This window comes from Staurois parvus, unplaced genomic scaffold (genome assembly GCF_062004578.1).
Source record: "Staurois parvus isolate SC_StPar_1 unplaced genomic scaffold, SC_StPar_1.0 ptg003526l, whole genome shotgun sequence".
Taxonomy (NCBI): Eukaryota; Metazoa; Chordata; class Amphibia; order Anura; family Ranidae; genus Staurois; species Staurois parvus.
This window is the reverse complement of record NW_028321322.1, coordinates 84,187-100,065: the sequence shown is the minus strand read 5'-3', so window position 1 is coordinate 100,065 and position 15,879 is coordinate 84,187. Positions and strand designations below refer to the sequence as shown.

At 41.4% G+C, this 15,879-nt stretch overlaps 1 protein-coding gene across 1 annotated transcript in view; it reads left to right on the top strand.

Moving 5' to 3' along the window:
• The window catches only part of LOC149427744 (enhancer of mRNA-decapping protein 4-like), a gene marked incomplete at its 3' end in the record, with an annotated part of 131,261 nt that overhangs the window by 47,884 nt on the left and 67,498 nt on the right, over positions 1-15,879 (top strand). The window contains exons 9-10 of the mRNA XM_089667712.1: positions 8,592-8,664; positions 8,750-8,829. Of these exons, the coding sequence (XP_089523838.1) occupies positions 8,592-8,664; positions 8,750-8,829 (153 nt within the window). The remainder of the gene's footprint in view (positions 1-8,591; positions 8,665-8,749; positions 8,830-15,879) is intronic.

Here is a 15,879-nt window from a genome sequence, read left to right as displayed (position 1 = left end):
CATAGTTTGTAGATATAATTTTCACACAAAGCTATCAATATACACTTATTGGGATTTTTTAACCAAAAACAAGTAGCAGAATACAGTTTGGCCTTAATTTATGAAGACATTTTAGTTTTTTGGATATTTTTTTATGACCGAAATGAGAAAATATTGTTTTTTTTTTAAAAACAAACATTTTTCTTCAAAATATTTGTTTGTTTAGCACCAAAAATAAAAAGCACACAGGTGATCAAATACCACTAAAAGAAAGCTCTATTTGTGTGAAAAAAAGGACGTTAATATCATTTATGTTCCGTATTGCATGACCGTGCAATTTTCTAACTAGTGCAGCGTTGTATAGAAAAAAAAATGGCGTAAATTGCAGTATCTACGGTTCTGCGCAAAAGTTTACATACGCTGGCAGAAATTTTGAAAATTTTGGCATTGATATTGAAAATATGACTGATCATGCCAAAAAATGCTTGTTCTTCTTCACGTTATTGAACTGTTGTATAACACCTAATCAGACAGTCTAACAATAATTCTGAAGTCAAGAAACGTGAGACATCAGATCTGTATGTTTTCTTTGTTCTGAATAACTTTGTAAAACTACAACATAAGCACAAACAAAACATATGTGTCAGTACATTAAACATTGTACAACAGCTTCATCCCATCAGTGAGTGTACTCATGGACAATTCCATCATAAGTCAAGGAATAGCTCAGAGCTTCACTGTATGCTGCTTGCTAGATCCAGAAGCAGTCACGAAATGGAGGATAGGAAGTTCCAGGTTAAAGGTTACTGTCTCTATGTGAAAATTACCATTTCTTTGTCAAGTCCTGATATAACTAGGAATAATAAATAACTCTGACCACTAGATGGCAGCAACATCACATAACATTGCAGTATAATCCATTACAGCACATTACATACATTTATTTTCAACAATATGGGCAGAACACTCCCTGTCTGGCATAATTTATTATGACACTACCTATGTAACAACTGCTATGCAGAAAAAACACACAAACAGGAAAATGGAATCCTAGCTAATCTGAGACTAAAACTATAATGTCAGTTATAGGTCTAAGATAAATTATGGCTGTCCCATTTTTTATAATCTTGACGTCCACCTTTATAACCTTGCTCTCTCTGCTTGGTAGTGCATTTACAACAAGTCCTACTGACCACTCATTCCTGCCCTCTTGGCTGTTATTCAACAGAACAACATCACCCACTTTTACATTTGGGCAATCCTTAGTCCATTTCCTATGGCTCTGCAAAGTTTACAGATACTCCCTCCTCCATCTTTTCCAAAAGGTGTCTGCCAAGCATTGCACTTGCTTCCATTGCTTTGCATGATCTTGAGTTGTACTTCTGTTTCCAGATGGAGCAGACAAAGAGTTCACCTTTTGAGTCAACAACATTGCTGGGGTAAGGACCATAGGTGTATCTGGGTCTGAGGATACAACTATAGGCCTGGCATTCATAATAGCTGTAACCTCGGCCATAAAGGTGCTTAAAGTCTCATGGGTCAAGCGAGCAGGTTTAGTTTGTAGCAACATAGTGTCCAAGATTCGCATGGCTATACCTATGTCTTTCCAAGACCCCACCCCTGTGTGAGGTGTGCGGATTGATGTGGCGCCCTTGATGAACTACTTGTTCATGATAGTACCTAACAAGCAGTGTAGCAATGTGATGATCATGAGGTATAATGGTAGGCTGTTTCTCTCCCTCTGGAAGTTTGGCAAGATACAAACGTCCACCCACTCTCACCAACCCATTCTTGTCTACGAAGGGGCTGAGCTTCCTAAGACGGCTTTGTTTTGGGAATTTCTTTTGTTTTGTGATACAGTCAATTTTCTTCTGGAAATGTTTGTTTTGAACAGAAGAAATTATAACAGACTTTGCCTGAGAGTTCTTCTAGATTGACTTGTTCATGGAAACTTTCCCACCTTCTGACCTGATTGCTATTGGTTTCCCTCCGGAAGGTTTTAGCGACGTGGATGAGTCTGGCTAGGGTTTTAACTAATATCTTCCAGCAAGAAAATCTCGCAAAGCAATGTGAATGAAGTGCTTCAGAAGCTTTGGTACTGAAACTTGTAATTTCCAATCTGATTTCAGGGTCAGCTTCGGGCTATATGAGTGGATAAACATTAGCAGTGTCTATATCCTCAGTGTGGTTGGTACAGAAAGGATGGGCCTGAGAACCATATAGAGTTCTGCAGGCATGCTGCTTGAGTAGGTCTAGTGGCCAAATGTATCGGGTTTTGCTCTGTAGATACATAGAACCACTGATCTGGGTGTGTAGATTGCCGGATTCTATTCACTCTGTTGGAGACATACAGATAGAATCTCCTTGTGGTGTTGCAAATGTACCCTAGGACAGTCTTGCGATCAGTAAAGAATTTCACAGCATCAGTCAGTGTCTAGTTCATAAGTGATTAGCTCAGACATTTCAACTGCAAGTACAGCAGCACACAACTCTAAACGAGGAATCGTGTGGGCTGGTTTAGGTCTTAATTTGGACTTTCCCATAACAAATCCAACATGGCACACATTTTCTGCATCAATTACTTTCAAGTAAGCCACTGCACCTATCGCTATGGTGGATGCGTCTGAGAAAATGCACAGTTCTTTCCCGCGAGCTGTTGCTAGAAATATGGGAACATAGCATCTGTCTATCTTTAGGTGCTCTAACGCTCGCAAGGATTCTGTCCATTGAACCCACTCGGTCTCCCTTCTGGAAGCAATGCATCCCATTCACTTTTCCCAGATGACAGTTCGCAAACTAAGGCCTTACCTTTTATTGTCACAGGTGACACAAACCCTAGGGGATCATAGAGGCTATTTTCGGTGGATAGAATTCCTCTATGTGTAAAGGGCTTTTCCTCTGAAGAAACTCAGAAAACAAAATTATCAGTTTGTAGATCCCAACTCAGGTCTATGCTTTTCTGCAGAGGAAGGGTGTCTGTAAGACAAAGATCTTTAAGGTCCTTAGCTCTGTCTGCTACAGGGAAGGCTTCCATTACTCTTTGGCTGTTGGAAGCGATTTTATGAAGAATCAGATTGGATTCTGCCAGCATTTGCTTTGTTTTACTGAGGATGGAAATTGCATCTTCAGGCTTGCTAGCAGAAGCGAGTCCGTCCATCCACATAGAAATGCCTCAATACAAAGTGTTTGGCTTCTTGTCCATAGGACTACGCTTTTTTTCTGGGCAACCTTTTGCATGCAGCATATAGCGACAGCAGGAGAGGGCCTGTTGCCAAATACGTGCACTTTCTTTCTGTACTCGACAATTTCCTTGTCTATGTCATTGTCTTCATACCAGAGAAAACGTAGAAAGTCTCTATGGTCCTCTCTGACAAGAAAGCAATAAAACATTTGTGCACATCTGCTGTGAAAGCAATGGGTTCTTTTCTGAAGCGCATAAGGACACCTAGCTAAGTATTGTTTAGGTCAGGGCCATTTAACAGTACGTCGTTTAAAGAAACTCCTTCATACTTTGCGCTGGAATCAAAAACTATTTTGACATGGTTAGGTTTGTGTGGATGGTAAACACCAAACATGGGTAGATACCAGTGTTCCCTATCTGTCTCAATTGGTCCTGCAACTTCAGCGTGATCATTGTCCAGCATTTTTTTAATGAATTCAGTGAAATCTCTTTTCGCTTCTGGCTTTCTCTGTAGTGTTTTGCTGATTGAATGCAAACACTTCATGGCTTGCTCCCTTTTACAAGGCAAAACACGTCTGGGTGTGCGAAAGGGGAGAGGGGCCACCCAACTGTTATTTGTCATCTTGGTAGGCCTCTCTATCCGTAATCCGTAAGAAGGTCCGCTCCTCTATAGAGAGGGCCTGTTTATCATTTTTAGTTTTCTGGAACACTGTAATCCCTAGATTGTCTGTCTCAATGTCGGAATTGACTTCTTCTTTGCCATATAGTGTAGAAGAGGCCCAGTGTTGTGTTGACCTGCCAAAGCTTTCCTTGACAACGAAGCTGTTGTGACAGGGACTGAGAAGAGATGTGCGTCCATTTGTTAACACAGATGTCTTCAAAATACTAATGTTGTCAGGCTGGTGCACTGTCCCCAGGCAAACTTCTCCTACAATGACCCACCCCAGGTCCAGTCGCTGTGCATAGGGGGCATTGTAAGGTCCATTGATTTGTGTACCTGAAGGATGTCTCTTCCAAAAAGTAGAAGGATAGAAACATCTGGCTCAACAGCTGGGATAAGGTGAGCAATTGAGCGGAGGTGAGGGTTATAATGGGCTACTTCTGGAGAGGGAATCTGTTTTGTCATCAGGTATCATGCCACACTCTATAGTAGGAAGCGGGAACTGCACTTTTTTATTGAAGGATTCAATGGTAAAGCCAGTAGCTCTTCTCCCTGTGGTTTCAATTGTCCCTGCACATGTCCTTAGGGTGTATGGAACTGCACTTGGGTTAAGGTTAAAGGTATCATAGAAGTCTGACTTTGCAAGGGATTTGTTGCTTTGTTCGTCCAGCACTGCATACATTTTCACTGCCCTTTCTCTCTTGCCAGTGGGATATACAGTCACTAAACAGATTTTAGAGCATGATCGTGCACTCTTGCCTTGTCCACATACTTCAGTGCAATTCGACATTACTGAAGAGAGTGGGGTCTCTTGTTGCTCCCTGCCCTGATCTTTCATGGGTTCTACAGTCTCTAATGATGCAGGAGCAGGGCGCAAAGTTACAATATGTCTCTCACTGCCACATTCTGTACATTCCACTGGTATTTTACAGTCGTTGGCAATGTGGTAAGTAGATCCGCAGCATTTAAAACAGATGCCGTTTTGTTTAAGGAAGGACATCCATTCTGCAATAGGTTTGCTTCTAAAGCCTTTGCATTTCTTTAGTGGATGTGGTTTTTTGTGTATTGGGCATTGCCTATCTGGGTTTTCTATCATGTGTACCGCATTTGACAGTCTGTGACTTCTGAAGGTACAACTGTTTTGTGTGTGGATACAGAGGTCTTACCGTGAGGTCTTTGCGATTGATTGCCGCTGGTGGTGAAGGCGAAACTGGGATCACTTCGGATTTTCGCTTGCTGTCGGACAAACCTAGAGAACACAGAGAAAGGGGGAAAAGCGATTCCATAATCTTCTTTGAATTTACCTCCCACAGACATCCACTTGTCTTGCAGATTTGAGGGTAGTTTCTCTACTATGGGATTAGTGCCTCTGGCCATATCTAGATATGAAAGCCCTGGCAAGTAGCCATCCTCTTTGGCATATTCTATCTCTAGCAGAAGATCACTCAGTTCTTGTAGCTGCACGTTGTCTCTGTAGCCCACCTTAGGAAAGACTTCCAAGTTTTTTCAACAGTGTTCCTTCAATTACCTCTGGGGATCCATACGTTCTTCTAGTCTTTTACAGGTCATATTGAGTCCTGCTGCACGGTTGAACAGGTTTGCTCTTCTCATCCTCTTTGCATGCTCTGCTGACTCGGTACCAAGCCATTTTATCATTCGATCAAGCATTTCTGCTGGTGATAAGTTAAGACCTCCAATAGCATTCAGAAATGAAGCTTTCCTTGCCCAATCGTTTTTAGGACAGTCATCAAATTGGAGAAAACCTGAGCTGACCATTTCTTTGTGGATGAGATGTTTGGTGACATCCACTGCACATTGTTGTTCGCACATGTCATCTTTAGGTTGAGGTGGTGGGAACACTTGTTTTTTGTTCCTGAGATATTCTAGTGCTTTATTTTTGGTTTGCTGGCAGCCACTGACCTCTTGTGGTTGATTGGGCCTGCCCAGGGGGTCTGTAGATCTTGGCTTGAATTCCTTTGCTTCAGGTTTAAGAGACTGTTCCATTGTATGTACATCAGTAAGGTTCTGGACGTACTCACTTGTACGATCTGCAGAGGATAGAGGTTTTTCTGGAATTTTAATAAAATAGTTTTTTGTGAGCCACCAGGAGTTAACTTACTCTATTATTAGTGTTAATTGTGTGCTTAAGTGAATATTTATTAAATATTAGATCGCTAGGCACTAATTACACCCTCTCTAGGTGTATAAATATAAACTATAAATTCTTATACTGTACCGCGCTCCAATGTTATCAACCTTTTGTGATTGACCTTTTTTGATTGTGTGAATTTCTTAATATACCACCTATAATCCAATCATTACTTACTTCTATGGTGCTTAAATATACAATTAACATAAATTAATTTGTAAATGTGAATTAAAAAATTATATGTGATTATAACAAATATCAAAAAAATTAATGAAAAAATTGGAATGTCAATTCTATGTGAATAAAATTAATAATAAAAAAAAAAATAAAAAAAAAATTAATAAAAAATATGGGAATGTCAATTATTTTCTTTGAATTTGAGATGGTGGTGTTATTCAATTTAGTTTATGTGATAAGTCTGTGTTGGCAGCTTAAACCTCTCCCTCTTGTCTCATCTCCTCTCTCCTCAGCTCAGCCTTCTCAATTGTGCTTTCTTCACTGGCTGCTTTGTTTATTCCTCCATATACGGAACATGCAGAGAAGGGAAAAGAAACATAGTGTCTTATCCGGGATATAAGTGATTTATTGCTCTTTGATCTCCCACTCACATTGTGTAAATGTAAATAACGCTTTGCATACAATGTATCCAGATCATGCTTCAGACAGCCTAGCTGATGTGTTGGTTCTCAGTAAATATACTCGCCATTCCTCTGTGGATGCGTGATAACGTCACCGCCCCTCCCCTAATTAATTTATGTTAATTGTATATTTAAGCACCATAGAAGTAAGTAATGATTGGATTATAGGTGGTTTTTCTGGAACCTTTGGGTCCTTATATGCTTTTTGACTTTCTGACCGGCTTGTTCCCATGTAAGCAGTGGCCTCTGCTTCAGCAACTGCAGCTGTACTCTGTCGCTGCAGGATAAGCATTTTTGATTATTCTTGTGCTATGGCAGCTTTCTCAGCTGCTATCTCCTGCATCATCATGGCTTCCTTTTCTGCATACTGTAGCTGGACACGGGCAGCTTTTGCCTTGGCACGAGCTCTAACTGCTGAGGACATCTTGCTAGATCGTGAAGATCTGGACACGTGACTGTGCATAGTCTTGCTGGGCACTAGGGATGTTGTCCCTACCTCGCTGTGTTGGCGGTAGTGTCATCAGCCTGGTACTTTGTTCCTGATCTTGGACTCATGCTGCAGTAATGGCTTCTCCGTTTATTCCAGACCGTCACGTGGGTGTCCTTTTACTGTTCTGCTTCGCATTATTGAACTGTTGTACAACACCTAATCAGACAGTCTAACAATTCAGAAGTCAAGAAACGTGAGACATCAGATCTGTATTTATTCTTTGTTCTGAATAACTTTATAAAACTACAACATAAGCACAAAGAAAACATATCTGTCAGTAGATTAAACATTATACAACAGCTTCATCCCATCAGTGAGTGTACTCACGGACAATTCCATCATAAGTCCAGGAATAGCTCAGAGCTCCACGGTATGCTGCTTGCTAGATTCAGAAGCAGTCATGAAATGGAGGATAGGAAGTTCCAGGTTAAAGGTTACTGTCTGTGAAAATTACCACTTCCTGTCAAGTCCTGTTATAACTAGGCATAATAACGAACTCTGACCACTAGATGGCAGCAACATCACATAACATTGCAGTATAATCCATTACATCACATTACATACATTTATTTTCAACAATATGGGCAGAACAATGCTTTTATTGAAGGATAATGATCATATGAATCCATTTATTATCAAATAGTTGTTTGGCTCCTTTTTAAATCATGATGATAACAGAAATCACCCAAATGGCCATGATCAAAAGTTTACAAACCCTGGAATGTTTGGCCTTGGTACAGACACACAAGGTGACACACGAGTTAAAATGCCAATTAGAGGTTAATGTCCCACATCTGTGGCTTTTTAAATTGCAATTAGTGTCAGTGTATAAATAGTCAATTAGTTTCAGTTTGAACCACATCCATTCGCATGACACGTGAAAAAACATTGCTTCATAAGGTGCCTGGTCACATATGTCTGGTGCACTGGCAGTATGGATTCAGTGCGGTTTGCAAATGAGTCGTGTGATTTTCTGAGCAGTGCCTTCAAGTTCAGGTGTGGAATACAGGCTATTGACTTTTATGAGAACCATTTCTAAACTACCTATGTGTGAACAGGATAAAATCCTGAGCTAATCCTGTCCTCAACCTGATGTAAACCTGACATGAACCAGTGAACAACTACTGTTATCAATTAGCTGTGAAACCTGAGCTTCAATCCACACCTCACATGTATGAATCAGCTCTGATTCGAAAACCTGCCCAGGCACTACTCTGTATCATTTATTTTTTATTTTATCTATTTCAGGTACTTGTATAGCGCCGTCAATTTATCCAGAGCTTTACATATATATTGTACATTCACGTCAGTCCCTAACCCTCAAGGGGTTTACAATCTGTCCCTAGCTCACATTCATATATACACATACTAGGGCCAATTTAAATATAAGGTACCTGAACTTAACCTTTGTTTTAGACATGTTAGGTAGTCTTTATAGTTTAGAAATTTATCATTTTTTTTAAAAGTAATTTGTTACTTTGTTGTGTTTGTAGAAGAGGCACTGGATTCTGATGAAGGGGATGATTCCACAGCTGTATTTATAAAGCTGTTTTGTGTCCACACAAAGTAAGTATCTAAGACATTTTTGTCACATTTGTGTCTCTCATTGGTATGATGTTTTGAGCCTCAAAATACTGCTACTTTGTTCTAGGGCTTTGCAAGATGTACAGATCAGGTTTAAGCCACAGCAGAACCCTGGTGTACTTGTAAAAGGTGTGCGTGAAGATTTTGGTATGTACTACTGTGTGTTTATATGTATGTGTTCCTTTATGCAAAGTTTTATATGCAAACAAAAACTCTGAAACGATGTAACTAGGCCTGATAATTGTTCCCTTTGGGTACCAATTACCTTTTTTGAATGGTTTGTGTTCAAGGACTGCTAAGTGCTAAAGACAAGCAGTTAAGTTTAACCCTATCACTGCCAGCTACGTACTTTAAACCTGACAGCAAGGGGGTTTATACACAATCCGGTGGCTGCAGACCCTGCATGTCTCAATCAGGAGAACCTGTCCCCTAAAAATCATAACACGGGGCTTGGTTCTCCTATGTCAGGGGTCCTCAAACTACGGCCCGTGGGCCACATGCGGCCTGCCAGCAGGGGCGTATTTTCCGCGAGGAAGGGACACGGAAGTACAGGGGTGGGCAGGGGGCTGCTAAATCTTACCTGGCTCTGGTCCCAGCCCCACGACAATCCAGTCCAGGAAGCGCTGCTCCTTCATTCACTCCCTCACTCCTGCCGCTCTGCTCTGCCTCACCAGTGATTGGGCGCCAGAACTGTAGCTCAGGAAAGGCACACAGGCGGCCAATCATCTGCGAGGAGGCGGAGCCAAGCGGCCCCGCGAACATCGAGTGAGGGAGAGGCTGGAGTGAAGGAGTACAACTGACAGGTAAGTGTGCCCTGCTGATGGTGCTGCTGCAACTGGGTGTTCTGGCTGCAGCAGGGGTCAGCAAGTGTCATTGGTGTCAGTGGGAGGAATAGTGCCCTAACGATGGGGCATTATTCCTCCCGCTGACGCCAACGACGGGGCACTGTTCCTCCCCCCCGCTGACGCCAACGACAGGGCACTGTTCCTCCCCCCCGCTGACGCCAACGACGGGGCACTGTTCCTCCCCCCCGCTGACGCCAACGACGGGGCACTGTTCCTCCCCCCCGCTGACGCCAACGACGGGGCACTGTTCCTCCCCCCCCGCTGACGCCAACGACGGGGCACTGTTCCTCCCCCCCCGCTGACGCCAACGACGGGGCACTGTTCCTCCCCCCCCGCTGACGCCAACGACGGGGCACTGTTCCTCCCCCCCGCTGACGCCAACGACGGGGCGCGTTCCTCCCCCCCGCTGACGCCAACGACGGGGCACTATTTTGCTTCATAAGACACACTTGGGGGGGGGGGGGGGAGAATGTCTGTGCGTCTTATGGAGTGGCCGGCCCAGTATTCCCACCGCCGTTGTATGTCTGCAGTCTCTGGTAATCTCCTGTACTGTGTCCACATTTGTTCATGTTTTTGTTTTTTTTTTTAAACTATAGTCTGGCCCTCCAGCGGTTTAAGGGACAGTGAACTGGCCCCCTGTTTAAAAAGTTTGAGGACCCCTGCCCTATGTGATGGGGGAAAAAAAAAAGGATAACGCCCGTTAATGTGACCCTTGCTAACTCTCATCCTATTCCATTTTAACCTCTAACATGGTCCACCAATTGTTTATCTGCTTCTGAGCTCTACTTGTGAAGATTTAAATACATCTCTGCCTGTATGCATATTTCTCCTTAATTGGATCATGTTTGTACTTTTTCATTGCCTGTTATCTCTGTAACACCCACTTGTTGTTCACGTTTTATGTGTAGAACTTTTTTGGTTCGATGTTGTTTTGGAATAAAGTATTTCAGCAAGAAAAAAAAAAAAAGTTAAAACGGTTTTTCTAATTGAGAAAAAAATTGTTACACCCAAGCACATAACATTCCCAATACCCCCCCCCGCAAAAAAAAATTGATCTCCCCCCCACATATACACAGGTATCAATGTAAACAAACACGTTGGGGCGTCTACTCGTGAAAACATCGAATGTGGTACACATGTTATATATCGCCGCACACGCCGGAGTGAGATGTTCTAGCACAAGACCTCCTCCGTAACCCTAAAATGATGACCTATATTGGCTTTTGAAGATTCACCTATAGGAAATATAGGGTACTGAAGTTTGTCGCCATTTCATAGCCGCACACAAATTCAAGGTTTGGCATATTGGGTATCTATTTACTCAGCTCAATCTCGTCTTTTATATTTTACCAAAAAATGTGGGTCATTTATTGAGTTTGTTTGCACTAAAATTTACTTTAGTGTGTTTTTTACTGGAATTTGCAGTAATATCCGGTAACATAAAAGATTGGAACTATCACTATTTTATTCTCTAGATGTCTGCTTTCAGAAAATATATAAGTGTGTGTGTGGGGTGGGGTGGGTCTGTGTAATCTTTAGGCCTGAAATAATTTTTTAAATGTGTGCAAAAAATGCAAAGACCGCTCTGGTAGCGAAAGGGCTAAACCTCGAAGAAGGTGTGTGTATGAGAGATTCCTCGGTAGAAAAAATGTCTTCACTTTTTTTATTCTTTGGTTTTGCCAGATGGTAAAGGAAACTATATTAGAAACCTCTAACATAAAACTTTAAGTTCAAGATTTTTCTTCATATTTTAAATCTGTTTAACCACTTCCATACAGGGCACTTTTTACTCCTTTTCTGCCCAGGCCAATTTTCAGGTTTCAGCGCTGTCACACTTGGAATGACAATTGCGCGGTCGCACAACACTGTACACAAACTAAAATGTAATCATTTTCTTCACACAACTAGAGCTTTCTTTTGGTGGCGTTTAATCATCAGTGGGGTTTTTATTTTTTGCTAAATAACAAAAAAACCCGAAAATTGTGGGAAAAAAACACGTTTTCCTTTACAAAAAAGTTTTGCAAATAAATAATTGTTCATAAATTTAGGCCAATATGTATTCTGCTACATTTCTTTGGTGAAAATAACCCAAATTAGTATTTATTATTTAGTCTGTTCACAAACTATGGGGTATATATGAAAATGGATCAATCCTGAAGTACTGTCAGCCAGTCTAATTTCTTGAGGTCCAAGAATATCAGAACAGTACAGCTATCCCCCAAATGACCGCTTTTTGCAAAGTAGACAGTCCAACGTATTTCATAAGAGGCATGGTGAGTTTTTTTGTCATTTTTTGGAAAACGGAGAAATTTAAAAAAATGATTTTATTTTTATCTTTTTTTACATACTGTCACCAGTGCAGTACAGCATCATCATATAACACGCATGGTGGTGATCAGGGACACTGACTGGTGACAGTACGAAGAAAAAAAATTGAAGAAAAAAAAATTTATAATTTGATACTTTTTTTTCTCTTTTTGTAAGATTTTGTTTTTATATTGCACTATGGCCAAATTTAGTATAATGTTACCATAGTAACATTGTACTACTTTGGGCAAGTGATCAGTTTTTTTTTTTTTTTTACTTTACACAATTTACTTATAGCAAAGACTTTGCTATAAGCATGCATTTATCTGAATTACTGGGCGTTTTAACAATGCTGGTAACGTTAGCTGCGTAAAGTAACATTAAAAACGTGAATTTTTTTAGTGTTTTTGCATTTGTGTTTAGCGGCGTTTTTTTGCGTTTGCATTTTTTAGTGGTTATTTTTACCCCTCAATTTTTTATTTTTTTTGCTTTTGAAAAACAATTTCCAAAACCGCTAGTTTGCTGCGATTTTACCGTGTAAAAAACATAAGAAAACCACTATTTCTCCTTTTTTTTTTTTCCAGCCAAGAAACGCCCCTGCCAAAATAACGCTGATTGCAGTCTGTGTGCATGGTCACAGATTGTAATCAGCTTTTTTTGGCAGGGGTATTTTTTAGTTAACTCTGCAAATGCGGTGCGTTTCATGCACCCGCATTGTAATTGCATGGCGTTCCTGCGATCTTGTGGGAAACAGATCGCAAATTGCAATGCGATTGCTAGAAATCGCATCACATGGGTGAGAACATCTTTTTGGTGCGGATGTAATGCGATTTGAGCCATACAAATTGTATGGCTCAAATCGTACCACACAAACTTTGCATGTTATTCGATGCGCTTCCTGTGCGAATTACATGTAGTTTCCGCACCGCACAGTGTGAACTTAGTCTAAAACAAGCCAGTACCAAATAAGCTCATTTTTTTCCGCCGTTGATGTACATCTTGCTTCTTTTAATTCTGAGCACCATGTTACCACCAAGCGAATAACATATTCCTTTGTGCTTACCCCCATGTATTGGAGAAGTAGAGTGTATTTTAAAGCATTGTTACCGAATTACATACAAAAGGAACAGTCTTTTTTTTTCCCATGCAGCATGTTGCCCTGGTTGCAACATTTTTTTTATAGCTGCTGCGCATTTGCATGCCATTTTTGCCAAGAGAATGCATAAAGCACGTTTTTTGTCTGCCAGCTTTCTGCTGTTCTAGAGACAGTCACAGTTGAAGTCAGAGGCCAGTGCCTGGGTCATCACAGCTTTTTTCCCAGACCTGCTAATGCATTCTTATTCTCTCGATGTAAATCAGGGGATCCATCCTTTTTTCTTAAGTTGCTTTATATTTGAAGAAAAAAAACATGATGGTGTGACGATCGCGGGGTCAGTCCCCTGCCCCTCTCAAAAAAAACTTGTGACCGAAGTACTAGCCAATCTAAAACCGCGATGTCACGTACGTAACAATGCCACACCCCAGCTGCACCCTGCACAGTGATTTTCCAGCTAATGGACCACAATCGATGTACCGGCAGCCAGAGCGCGATTGTTACTGGGTCATATTAATGACGCAATTAACCCTTCACACTGCCACCACCTCCTTTTTGTACAGAGAAAGAGGAAATCGGCAATATCAGCAATAACACTAGGATGATTGTGTAATCGTCTGGATACTACTGTCACCGCAGACAGGCTATACAAAGGGTTAAACACACATAGTTGCGCTCTTCAGCGGCAGGAATTTGTAAGTTGCATTAAGGAGCTTTAGAAACGGGTCAACACTTTTTCAGAAAGTAAGATTTATTACCTAAAGGTCAAAAGGGTGCAATAAAAATATTTACAAAAAAAAAGCTGTAACCAATATATATATAAATATAGAGCGCAATAACACAGCAAAGAGGTAACAGAAGTTTAGAGAGGTAGAGTACTTGCCAAAAGTCCTGGGTTAAGCAGATCAAGTTTCAGAGCAAAAGGGCACCGTCTCCCAAGTTGGTTCTGATGTTAAAAGGGAGAATGCTTCAACTTCCACTCTTAGGCCTGACAGCCTATTTTGTGGTCCCCAGCAGGGGGTGTCTCTGAAGCCAAGGACCGATGCCTCATTTGGGGAGGGATTGTCTGGGCGGAGAGCCAAACTAGAACCAAAATCTCATATTTTGGCTCATAACTTTTCCTAGGCACAAGTACCATTTCACCCGCGGGTAGATTAATATGCAGACGCATCTGCGGAACGGTTACATATGAAATATGAAATACATACTTTAAGGGTTCAAGAGATGTAATTTTCTGCTTTCCTATATATTCCAGCCAAGGAGAGTGACATATCAAACTGTTTGTCTTCTCGTGGCCAATCTGAAGATATGCCTGGTTTTTATGCAAGTCTCTCATATTCCAAGATATGAGACATAGGGGAAAAATGGATTTTAAAAGTGTTTATCTAGTTTCTTATTCCTCTGAAATGTCTTTGAACTCAGGGGAAGGCTTGGGTTATCTTTTTACGAGGTGCCAGATTGCACAGGTTCTTTAGACAGCGAGGCCCCTGCTCCCTTGGGGGTTTTATAGCTCGGGGCTCCTTGCTGGGCTCTGGCCTCCTGTGACACTTCCAACACACACACTGACCAAATGTCACTGTAACTCTCAGAGAGGGAGGGGGATGATCCAAGAGGGGGAGAAGGATCTACAAGATGGAGGGTTTGGCGCAAAATGGTTGAACCGCGTCCATCTCTGTGGGCATGATTGCTACAGAAGGGACTTTACTGGTACAATCAGTGGACAAACTTGTGTTTATACATTTACTGTACATGTTTATTGAAATATATCTTTCAATAACATTGTATGAAAACAATACTTGGCTAATCAACCCAAATCATAATAGCATATTGTTCTATGGCATAAGTATCCTCCAAAGGTCGCCGCGTTTCACTTATTAGCTTCTTCAGGACCCTAGAATTGGAGGCGAAGAGATCAAATGCCTTAGCTGTAAGATGTACATATATAGATCTAAACCATTAATCATATAATAATATCTGAAAAACACCATAAACCTTAACAGATCATTCTCCGCGAACTCACATGTCAACATAAATGGTGATGCGGAACAGCAGCACTCACACCGAAAGACAAGAAAATGGTCTCAAGTGAGCATTCATTTCCACAGCCCCTCCCCTTTGTCCCCAATCAATGGAGTCTTTTTCAAAGGAGCAAAGGAAACCGTCCCAAAAAGAAGGGGGATAGAACAAAGAAAGAAGGGAAAAAAAAAAAGAAAAGGGGGGATAATAAATCCCAAACATAATCAAAAGTCGGTCACCCACTTACTCAAGAGACAAGTAGCAGATACAGTATATTCATATGTGGATTTATGCATATAAAGTATTTTCCATGGATACGTTCCAAGATGTAATCAGTATAGGAGTGTCCACATGCCAAAAATAGCAAAAGAACCCAGCAAGCCTTTCCCTGACACCTCCCTAATCCTCAAAATATGGCAAGAGGTGCATGGAGAATCCAAAACTGGACCTTGGTATTGTGTAGTACAGATCCGCTCCCTTTAAATGACCATACTATATATCTTATATATTAATACACAGTCTTCTGAATCATTGGCTCCTGTAATCAAACAACGAAAGCCATGCTCAATAATCCCCCAATAACTACTCTGTCCATCATTTCAATCATTATGTCTCGTACCTGTAAGTCACTGCATAACATCATCTGCCCTCCGTGTATGCTGCACAAATAGCGCCAAAAGCGGCATGCGGCGAAGCGCCTAAATAGTGTCATCAGCCGGAGACTTGCCTCACCTCCGCCCTGATCAGCCGCTGGGGGGAAACCCGAGCGGTATCGCTCATGTGTCCCTACAATCGCACATCACTTCCCCCCCTGACAAAAGAATGGGTGGAAGTGCAGCACATCCACAATAAAAGCGCACATAGCGCGTGTGCGGCATCCTCAATCCACAGCACAGCCCCACAGCCTTATCACCTATAGCAAATAGCATTAAACAG